The following is a 12,053-nucleotide window of genomic DNA, read 5'->3' on the forward strand; positions in this document are numbered from 1 at the left end:
AAAATGATGAGTTGGGATGTTGAGATACACATTAAAAATGCCCATGCTGTTTATGTCCTCTCCAGATCAAAGAGGAAACAGGCTGGTGCACCACCTCTTTTCACCCTCCCTGGATAGCAGGAGATGTTTTGACAAATAAAGCAGCCACTTTTTATGTATTTATATTCCACCTGAAGTCCTACAGTTTGGAGGCAGACCAGCCAGTGTCTTGCAGTCTGCTTAGATGGTACAGGTGAGAGGGGAATTGGAAAACAGATCCCAAACAACAAAGTTTAAGAAGTACACAAACCTTCTGGAAATCAACTTGTGGCCCTCACTTCCTGGAACACAGAACATGAGGTGCTGGGAGCTGGTCACCCCACACCCTGAGGGAAATTAAGCCCCTCTGCAAGCACTCCAGGAGGTATCCTCTCATTCACTTTAGGAACAAGACACTGCTTTTGTCACTCTGCACCTTCTCTATGTTGGCGAGGTAGACCAAATGTAGACCAGCTTGACACGCTATCCAATCAAATTATATAGCTGCTATCAGAAGATGGAGGGATTTAGTCAAAGACTTGGCAAAAATTATAAGGCCCCCCACAAAACGTGTCAAAGCAAAATGCCCTCAACGTTCAGATATCAATGATCCAATCTCCGAAAGCAAGGCTGGTCTCATGGATAAGGCAGATTAACATCACCAGAATGCTGTTGTGTCTGGTGATGACAAAGGAATTGGTGAGAATCACCTTTTTTCCTTTTTTGGGGGGGGGGGGGGCATGCTTTCCATCTTCTGGGTGCCAGACTGGAGTGCTGTTAACTCTTGGTTGCAAGTGATATTAAAGGGACTTCCCTTGGATGTAAAGAATGCATTAAAAGTCAGAACCTGGTTTTGTAGAACATTAGGCATCTCACATTAAGCACCCAAAATTAGCAGATGCTTTTCCTATAATCTCTCTACCTTCGTTACCTGTGGTTAGTGAACATACTATCCTCTTATCTCACAGGAACATTGCGAGGATAATTAAGACCTGTGTAGCATTCTAATAGCATTTGGAATTAATGGTCATGTCCAAAGGAAATGAGTACTTCTGCACTCAGAGCAGAATGTGAAGTGTCCTGCAGGTAAGTTGTACATGTAGCACCAGAGATAAAACATTGAATCTGGTGAGTATCATTCCCTATATACACTAAACAATGCAGAAAACCCATACAAAAAATAAAATAGGACACAACTCTATAACTGAAAATTATCATAAAGACTCAAGGCAAGATTATAGGCAGAAGGCAGGGATGGATCATCAGCCATTTCTTAACTTCTGAATGACTTTACAATGTTAATATTTTGACAGTGGTATATATAGCACAAGTGTCACGTTGCTGCATAATGTAACTGTTCATTTCTAGACTCTGGTCACAAAGATAATTACAATGTTCTTAACTAATTGCAGGCACTTAAGACAGAAGTAAGGGGACAGGGGACAACTATAAAAGCAAGCACATGTAAAGAAAAATGTTTTCTGCTAATCAGGTGTAGTGGGAAAAAAAAAAAAAAAGACCTGCATCCTGCAATTTGAGGCTTCTGTTCCAACACATTTTTTGTGCTTGGCTCAGCACAGTGTGTTTGACACTTAATTTTGTTACTGATGTCTTTTCCACTACAGTTGAAAACATAAGTAGAGTAAAACTTGTCTAACAACTTGTGATAACAAAGTTTAACTTGTTTAGGAAATAACGTAACCATATATAAGCTAATCTCTTCCTATTTGTTGTAGACCCTCCTTCACGAGTGGCATTGTCATTTGTGGACTAATTACAGGCAGGATCAGCTGAAGCAGTTGAGGTTCACGATTAGAAGTCTAATCTGTATCAAGACACTTCTACTGGAAACAGTAAAACATCTTTTTATAGTTAAAGAGAAGAAAGCAGCCATTTATGTTAAAATAATTTTTTTAACGGGCAATATTCTAGCATTATTAAGACGACTCTAAAATTAACTACTTTAAAAGGTTTTGAGAAATATTCAAACAAACCAAGAAAAAGATGGAATATTAGGTAGTGTCTCTTCCAGGCCTCCAGTTACAGACACTATGACAACTGGTTCTTTTAAGACAACTCTCAGCCATATGAAGTCACATACCATTTTTGCCTTAACCTAAGAAACATAACCTGAAAATCTCAAGCCAATATTAAAACATTCTTGGAGTTTTTGAAATTATTAATGATCATTTCTTCATTCAAAAGGCTCTTGCATATCACAAGAATTCTCATCCTGAGAGATAAAGAAGCATATCAGAGTTAATAGGCTAAAGCAGAAGCAGCTAGCTAGATTCCATGCACTATATTCAAATAAAATAAAGCAAACCAACAATATATGTACTTCATAATGCTTTAAGAGCTCTTGACAAGAACAACACCGTCTCAAGTAGGCTTCTTAATCTAACAATCAACTGCAAAAAGTAAGGAAACATATGATATCACACTAACCAATAAAGAGTTATAGAAGGATGTATACAATGAATGCTAAATAGCAATGGTCTGTGAAACTCATCAGGCTCCTGAAATCTTTTTGATGTAAGATAAATAAGCGTCTGATACAGGTGATGGTGTTGATTTACATGTACATTGATATCTATAAAATACCCATCATCTTCTCCCATGACACCTTGATTAATAGGACAGAATAATACAAAGTCAACACAAATTAAGCTACTTAACAACTACTGCAGATTTCAAAGCATCATTTATAATGTGGGAATTCAAGGTTGGTTAGCTACACTGTCTTAGAAATATAGCAGGAAGGAAGTGACAGTTGTCCTTGTGCTATTAAGCATTTTTATGAATGACTTGGGGAAACCGGAAGTCTGCAGATGACAAATAAATTCAAAGAAATAGCAGTTTGGGATTGAAGTGCTTTGCAGTTTAGGAAGCAAAAGGATAAAGATGACAAAAGGTAGAAAGGTGAACCGATCAATTCAAGCTAAATATAAGACATTTTTGACTGAAGACAGTAGTGTTTGTTTTTTTTAAACCAAACTGAGTGGTAGGCTCTTTATCAAGATCAAAAAACAACAACAACAAAAGTGCCAAGCTATAGCCATGCTAGTGAACCTGAAGGAAAAATAAATAATGCAAGATAGCCTGAAGGGCCACATGAAAACAGAAGTCAAGCTAAGTGGTCCCTTCTAAGCTCGTAATTAATTATATAGATAGGTATTTGGTGAATAGTAAGTAAACTTCTTCATGAGAAGTGGCCATCTCCCACCCAAAGTCATCATACTTCAGAGCTTGCAATTTTAATTCCTCTTATTCCGTTTTCACAGAGCAAAGGAAATGGATTGTATATTCTGTATGTTTTATCAAAGCCATTAACCTACCAGAAAATAATTTGGATTTTCCTTGTGAAAGGCAAGGACATCCCACAGGCACAGATGCACACATTGAACACATCCCCTTAATGCAACTATACTTTAGGATGTTTGGTCCAGAGTTTCCTTCCTGAAATATCTTATATTTAGAGACCTTCTCAGCAGCAATTAAGCATCATTTTACTCCAATAAAATTCAGAAGGGATGAATACCTGAGTCTTCAAAATCATATACACAACACACATCCCTGAAGTTTATGTTTAGCACTTGATTTTAAATACACAATGTCAACCAGGACCCACCATATTGTATCAGCTAATCTGTCCTACCATGCTAGTAGCCCCTAACTTTGCCCCCTGTTAAAGCAGCCTACCCTTTTCAACTCTACAGGGCTTAGCTGACTCCAAAAAGGCAGGAAGGGACTCACGGATTTTGTAGATTCCAGAGACCCTGAAGATAAAGTGTCTCGGCTGCCCCGACTCTTGGAACTGAGATGAGGTGAAGATGAAGGCGAGTCATCAATATAGGGCATCATATCATGATGTCGCCTCTGTTCTTCAGCACGGTCTGCATCGTACGCGTAGCTAGGTGGTGTGCCACTGAACGAAGCATCTGTAAAACACAGGAGAAAAATCTGTCTGGTCAGAGTCAAGCTGGACAGGAGACGGGGAGACAGACTGGTCAACCACGGCACTGCCGGCCTCCCACCTATGATGATTACTTATCAGTAAATCCAGAGTCAGTGATAGTTAAATATAGACCAAGCGGAGGCGTAAATTTAATTGAACTTCTGTTGTCACCAAACATTCGATCATTTTAAGTCCTAAAAGATAAAGTCCTTTCTAATGTCTAATACTGGTGTTCATTTAAATTGCAGTTCTTTTCCCCAAGTTCTACTTCAAAAGCATTAGCAAAATTAAATCCTTTTGCATGCTCCATAAAAGTTACATAGGTTTAGGAATGCACTCGGTTAGGGTAACAAAATTTTTTCTGTGGAACAAGAACAGATGATGCCCCTGCCAGTTTAGTAATCATAGGTAATACATAGCTCAAAAGAGGAATGGCTGGACTTGATAACCTTGAATATCTTTTCCAATCTAAATGGTTCAATGGTTCTGTGACTCTGTAACTCTTTTCAGACCTCTCAGAACAAGAAGACTATGAAAGAAAGGTCTTGCGTGTCAAGTGAACCGGCCCACTGCCAAAAATAAAATCTTAAGAGGCCCTCTTCTGTTGCCTGCCGCTCCTCCTCAATTTGGAGACTAATTCCTTAAATCAACAACCACTCTGCCCTCCACTACCCCCTACCCCACCCCAAACCAACCAGCCAAACAAGAAATTGACAGTGCTATGAAGAGCCAAATTAACCATTATTGCATCAGATACCAATGAATTACTGAAGGAAAGATGAGTATCTTTGGTAGGGGCATACTGAGACTGTTTCTGCAGAAATCTGTATTGAAGACACACATTGAACAGAACAGCTCCCTTTACCATAGATTAAAAAGATCTTTTACTTCTCTGCACAAATACATATGGAAGAGGTAATTTTGCTTTCTGCGCAGGGGCACAGCAGCACTTCAATCTTGTCTAGGGGAAGCTGGAGACAACCTTTGAGGGGCCTGCTGCTGGTACCGTGCACGTAAAGCACTTCCACCCACCAGTGCCCAGAAGCGGAGCGCAGTAACAGCTGTGCATGGGTCACTGAACACAAAATGGCATGCTTCCTGTGCCTCTTTCAGTTACAAGTCACAAAATGTCACTCTTCTCCCAAAACTGAAAAATAATTACAGCAGATAAGCTAGATCCACTTTTATTGTGGCAGGCAAGTCTTACAGAAGACAAAGCCACAAACTAAGATAATTTTTTTTCTGGTCTTGAGTCTAAAATTTTGTATTAACTTCACACTGGAACACAATTTTTACTTGTAGAATTAATTTTTACTTGTTTTCACAAATATCTAGGTTCTGCAAAACTAATAAGCAGCAGCTGCCAAGCATACTAATAATCCTGTTATACATCACTAAGGCAGGGTGGAGGAGTAACATTTTAAAGCCCACTTTCCTCCCTCACAGCAAACTCAGTTAAAGCATGACTCATTCCAGTAAAGGATGTGAACTTTGTGTGGAACAGAATAAAACTTGATCCATGTGGCTTATTCAGGAGGGAGAGCTGGTCGAGGGAATTTATGCAAACAATATACTGAAAACCCAACAATAAACTCACTGTAGAAGCGAGCCTCTGTCTCAGTTTCTACCAAATACCACCCAGCTAAATTACAGCTGTATATGAGGCCTTCAGGCTGCTGAATGCCCGTGGCAATATTATTTTAACAAACTCAATGAGTTTTATGTCACCCACCCCCTCATGGTATTACCTTGCGCTCAAGCCCTCAGAGTTCCTCAGAAGACTTTTAGATTGTGCAAGACCACAGGAATGGGGAAGGTAGGGAGAGGGAGAAAAAAAGAAGTGGCACATGTTCTCTGGAATGGACTTTTATTGAGATGTTAGAGGCTTTCCGGAGTTTCTCAACAGTTTGGAATACACCCTGTTAAGTTGTTTTGGTAAATGGAGGCTTGCAAGGGAGTTGCTGAAGTAAGGATAATCAGTCACAAATAAAAGTATCTAAAATATTTTTAGATATCCTGAAGTTGGATAATGCCTACAAACCTGCAATCCAACCAGATCTCATTCTTGAATTGTCAAGAGCCCTTTGGCTAAAAGAATACGGAAGAGAAGACAGCATGGCCCTTGCCTTGCACTACCCAAACAGGCAACAACACCCTGTTGCTGTGCAGAAATTAAGGTAAGAATATTTCCACTCCCATTGTTCACTTTCTAATTTTATAGTTTGCTCCATTTCTGTTAATAGGGGAGTGAACTCAATCTGAAACATATTAGCAGAAAAGATTGGAGTGAATCACAGTATTTTCACTTTCCTCACTTTCTCCTGCTAAGAAGTAGGGCTTCATACTTCTTGTGTAACACATTCTTCTTCCTACTGCACAGGGAAACCTTTACCGGAAAGGGAAGGAAAGGGAAGGAAAGGGAAGGAAAGGGAAGGAAAGGGAAGGAAAGGGAAGGAAAGGGAAGGAAAGGGAAGGAAAGGGAAGGAAAGGGAAGGAAAGACTTGAGCTTGGAAGAAGAAATTTATTCCTAGCTTTACAAAAAGATTCAGTCTACCTTTGAAGCATTCACTTTGTCTTATTTTCATTTTTATAGATAGGAAGACATCTCAACAGGGAATGAAGAGTGTCAATCCAGTGTCACCGTCTGCCAAGAGATCGATACCAAGAAAGCTCCAAATACAATTTAAAAATTTAATACTGTATCCTCCAAACATTAAAAAGCTTAGAAGCAGTTATAATCCTTCTTCTTTCTATTATTGCTGCATACAGCACTGAAATCCACCTATGGAGATTTTAATTATCTCTGAGGCAGACGGACTTTCTTGCTTTTATTCCACCATTTATTCCAACAGAAGCAAAGTATTACTGTAGCCAGATACACTACGCAAGTCCTAATACAAGTAACGGAGGTAGACTTGCATTCCTCTGATTAAAGAGACCACTGTTGCTAGGGAAACGAGGTTATTCAGCTCTCCTAAACCCAGCACAATGCTGCACAGGCTGTTCGGGCTCTACCTGGGAGCAAAAACACTGCTGCAAAGAGGCTGGAGCCAGGAGCTCACCTGACACTTCCAGCTGTGCCGGGTGCCACTCTTCGAGGTGGCAGGTGGAGACAGCAGCTAAAGGAAGATGAAACACAGGTATGACGGACAGTTGCTGACAGGGGACAACTAAGGAAAAAGAGTAGGGATATGAGGATGCTGGGCTCATATAAGAGAGCACCAGAAGGAAATACTCAGGACACCAGCCCATGCATGCCCACTGCACCAAGAAAGTATCCGTGGAACTGGCGGATGCCACTCGGGGGGCTCTGCTCAGTTAGGTGAGCAGAGGAGGGAGCAGAAGTAAGACAAGCTGTCTCAGATGGTGCAAAGCAGCAGCGCTGCTCTGCACACTGGGACCTGACTTAGCAACACAGCCATTTAACCCTACAAGGCTTAACCCACAGAGCTTGTCCTCTGATAGCCAACGGGCAACAAATGCTCACACTTCTCTCACCTGGCCAGCAGGATCCTCTCCTCCATCAGAAGCTCGTAAGAGATCCCACCCCATAAAGAAGAGTGGCAGCTGTGACTCCAGTGTCGAGAGAACTCGTTTCCGTAAGAGTAGCTATTTCTACCATTGCCCTCTGATGATCCCTCTCAGTACCCTCCTGCACCAGCACAATCTTCAGGTGCAATGAATTACTTCGGACTACAAAGGCTCTACATCAATTTTGCAAGCACAGCTAAAAAACTTGAGCATTTACCTTTTGGTTCTGATGGCAATAGCTTCCCTGGCCTTGCTTTGGTCCAGCTTTTATAAGCCTGCCTCACTAACCCTCTCTTCTCTTACTGCTTCCATCCTCTCACTTCTCTTTATTTCAGTATGGTTTGCTATAATTCAACATTCCTTTTCTCCATTTTTCTGTTCTTTCTCTCTTCTAAACTGCTCCCTTCCTTCACTGCATCAAAATTCACCTGGAGGGGGAGAATCTAACAAATCTGCAGTTAGACACAAATTCACTGCACTCAGTGACCATGCAGCAGGACCGTTCCCTTGTCCTATTGCCTACACTCCTCCTGCTGTGTGTCCCATTCATTCTTCGGGAGTATGAGATGAAGTTAGAGATCTACCTTGCAAGCAGAGAGGAAAAAATAAATTAACTTCTAAGTTACAAAGAAAGATTAGCTGCATCTAATCCACGGCCATGTAACAGTTCAAGTGTGTCATATTTTGCAGCATCACAGCATCCATAGCTGCTTGAAAGGCTTAACAGCAGCACGCAGAACTGCTTCCAAGTTAGCTGTGCTCCAGTTAATCTCACTAAGAGAGCGGTGAAGCCACAGCAGCACAGACCTGCCTGCCTAAGTAAATACCTAGCATCCTGAAGGGGGTGGAAGAGTTGCACCTCATGCCAAAGCCCCACATCACTGTGGCTTCATTGTAAATGGTATCAAGACTTGCACAAGTTTGCAGTGTCTATACTCACTCCAAAAACATTCCCTCAGTTGCAGAGCAGAAGAGAGCTAAGGCAGTTTGCATGCTCTGCCCATGCATTTCTGCGCCAGGGAATGTGTAAGGCCACAGTTTGACAATGCATTGTCTTGGCAGCAAGAAAGGTCTAAGGTTTCCACCATCGAGCCATAAACCACAGCATGACCCTTTGCCTCCTATCCCCTCAGCTGTACAGCCCCACAAATGGCTGTGATCCAGATAAAGAACTCAGCCAGCTCAAAGAAAAATATCTTGGGCAATTCCCTTCTAAGCTGGATCAGCTCTCTGATCTAGTTCATGGCACAGAAATCCCAACTGCAAGGCTATAGGCATGGTAGCTACCAAGTAGGCATGCTTGAAGCTTGTATGGCTTTATGTAGAGCAGTTGAAAACAATGCATTAGCAAAGCACTGCTTCAGTTTCCTTTAGGCAGAAGTTCAGTCAATTCCTGGATTTTAGACCCGATTGGTTTGGTAACAAATTACCAGCATGCAACACTTTTTTTCTTTTTTAATGTAACTTTTTGGTAACTTTTAAGTTACTGATATACCTTGCTGTTCTTAGCTCCAGCTTTTACACACCACCATTTGCTTGGTGATAAACAATGCAGGTTCATGTAATCGTATTTCTTAGTGCTGGCCAGGCTGCTTGGAGAAGGATCAGGGATTCAGTCCCAGCACTGAGCACATGCAGAAGTACATCTGTGTGGATGGGCTGTGAATGCAGTTGCCTAGGGAATACAGCAGCATTCTCTAAAGAATAAAGAAGTTAAACTATGGAAAACTGAGCATTTTGCTTATTTTCTTGACACCTTCTGAGTTATCTTCGAAACCAGGATGTAGTGCACTTGTACACTTTTGCACAAAATTGAGATCCACAAACAATAATTATACTGCCTACCTATAGCAGGAGCTTGTCCCAGAACAAAGGTCAGGTATGGATAAAAAATGCTCAATTTTCCATGTCATATCCCTATGGCTTTATTCTTCTCAGACTGATGAAGCAAAGGCTCTCCTAGGACACTAAACAGATTCAGAACAAGTTTTCTTCTTACACAGAACAGAGACACAGAGCTAGAAGACAGCACACCTGCATATAAAGAGGTCTAGTGGAACCTGAAGTCCCCAGGCAAATATAAAACCAAGTTAATTTAGCAAACAAACAACCAAAAAAGCATTATTTCATTATTTTGCAAATCCTTTCTTCAGTGTTAGATGAGGACAAAAACAGAGAGGCGAATATAACAAAAGCTAGCTCCAAGCCTGCCTATGGCCTCAAGCATTAGTCCTCTCTCGAGCAGATGAAGAGAATCCAACTTTCTGTGCTAATTGATAGGCTCCTATTGTGTGCCATAGGAGGGAAAAAAAAAAAAATATATATCCACAAAGGATGATCTTCCTTCAGTGGTGGCTGAACAACCTGTTAGGGAGCACGGGTTGCAGAAGTAGAGCTATGGTGAAACAGAACACAGCCCAACCACAGGAAACACCCATCAACACCCAGACAAGGCCGAGCTCCGAGCTAAACGAGCACTCCCATACAACAGAGCCAAGCTGGAGTTTCCCATCTGCGGGCAGACATGAAACGGGCTCCAAAAGCAAGCTGGGTGTTGGCAACTTGCAGTGAAACATTCTTCTGGGAATAGGATGAGGGGAGCAGTACACCAGGAAAAGAGGTTTCTAAATACAAGCTGGACCCTGAAATGACAACTTCAGCTTATACCACAACCAAAAGCGGAGTGCTGTGACCCCAAAAACTGAGCAGATTTTCCTCAAATCACCATATTAATTTCAGGTCTGTATCCTCCTCTCTCCCATTGTAATAAACCATCTTCCTGCAGAAACAACTATCTGTCACATGTAAACTTTTACCTGATGCCTCATTTTCTTTTAAGGATAACCATGTGCATGTGTGTGTGTATGCACATAGAGATTGAGAACTGCATCAATGAAAACTGTATTTTTGAAGTGGAAGACAGAAAAAGCAATACTGAAGCAGCAAGACAGCTGGTGGCTCTGTCTCTACCCTCCCTTCCCCAGGGGATCTCAGGCTATAGACTTTAACCAACCCCCAAGAAACTTATGTCTCTACCACAGACGAGCTTTATCCTTATAGCAGACAGTGCCCTTAAGTCGTTAGGAGATGAATTAACTCCAGTCCACTTTTAATCTTTTAGGTGTGTCAAACCCAGATCATTAGATGTCTACGAAAGAAGACCAGAGATATGTAACCTGCCCATATGTTCTAGGAGTTCATGCAGAGACTAGACGAGAGGACAGTTTGTGGCCGCCTGTTACTTAGACACGCTGTTTGTTGCATTTTGCTGTGATTGGAATTTTCCTGAAGACAGATTTAGCATCCACACAGTCCATGCGGACTGAGGTTCCATGATCCAGCCATGAGCCGCAAGCTGGGAATACTGAGTTTTGCTTGGTTTTTCAGTTGTGATCAAGCTGAAACACCAGGAGGGAAGCGTAATCATTGCACACCACAAACTGGACAGGGGAGCCCATCAGACGACAAGAGCTGTGATTAGGAGGAAAACAGGCTACATGTTTTGAAGATGTAGCCTTTCAAATACAGGGTGTCTCCATAGCAATTTGTAAGTTTTGGGATACACTACAAATGTGCTGTGTGTAACTAACATTGGAAAAGAAAGTTACCCACAGTTACTGCAGAAGGCAAGACTTAAACACTTCTTTGACAGCTGACTCTGCCTATGACCCAGGGGCTGCTACATGCCCCCCAAGGCATTTAAGAGGTTTAATCACTGTCACTTAAAGCCCTAAACATCAGCCAGTAAACACACATATGTATCAATGAGGTCTACATTCAGCATCACTGGCTGCAAATATGCTGCCAAGAGCAAAAGACAAATTCTGATCCGAACTATATTGTATTCCATTCAAGGAAGAGTGTGAGAATACTTAACTTACAGGGCAGGCCACAGCCCCCCCTCCAAACAATGAAATTCCCGATGCCTTTTTTCTTTTCTTACTGTTTCTCCTAAATGTTTAGCACTAGGTCATGTGGCACAACGTAACACCCTGTAACATGGATGAATACCTCTTAGACTCCTGCCTTGGAGACAGCACAAAGTGAATCTGTTTCCATCCAGGGTCTACATCTCCAGATTCCTCTCCTGTTCTGTGTTGTCCCAGGCAGGCTGGAAACGTTTCCATGTTCAGTTCATGTTGGCAGTCAGGCCACTAGATGTTCTTGGCAAAGCAACTCCCAGAGCAAACTGGAATGCCTTCCCAGTTTTTCTTTTCCATTCCTCACTCAGGATTGCGCACAAAATTTGTCTGCTTTGATTCACTGCAAGCCTATTAGGCAGAAAATAAATTCTAGTTCTAGTCCTTCAGAATTAAAGCCTTTTTTTCCACTATGAAAATACAAGGACAGGTAGATACATCCACAAGCACACACAGGTTTGCATGAAAGGCACCAGAAACTTTAGCACTGACTCAATCAGAGGTGCAAGCTGACTACACTGGAGAAAAGGTTTCCATGAAAAATAAGGTAAAAAAGCAAAGCAAAGCAATATAAACAAGAACAAACCACACATGGCTATAACGAGAAGAGCCAAGAAGTCAGACTA

At 41.6% G+C, this 12,053-nt stretch overlaps 1 protein-coding gene across 3 annotated transcripts in view; it reads right to left on the bottom strand.

Moving 5' to 3' along the window:
* The window catches only part of BCR (BCR activator of RhoGEF and GTPase), a 98,285-nt gene that overhangs the window by 46,918 nt on the left and 39,314 nt on the right, over positions 1-12,053 (bottom strand). For 2 of the 3 annotated variants that reach the window (XM_083803842.1, XM_083803844.1), the window contains exon 2: positions 3,775-3,959. In XM_083803842.1, coding sequence (XP_083659968.1) covers positions 3,775-3,959 — 185 coding nt within the window. Of the gene's footprint in view, positions 1-3,774; positions 3,960-7,038; positions 8,508-12,053 lie in introns of those variants that run through there. The other variant, XM_083803843.1, reaches the window with a different exon arrangement.

Source organism: Anser anser (assembly GCF_964211835.1).
Source record: "Anser anser genome assembly, chromosome: 18".
Taxonomy (NCBI): Eukaryota; Metazoa; Chordata; class Aves; order Anseriformes; family Anatidae; genus Anser; species Anser anser.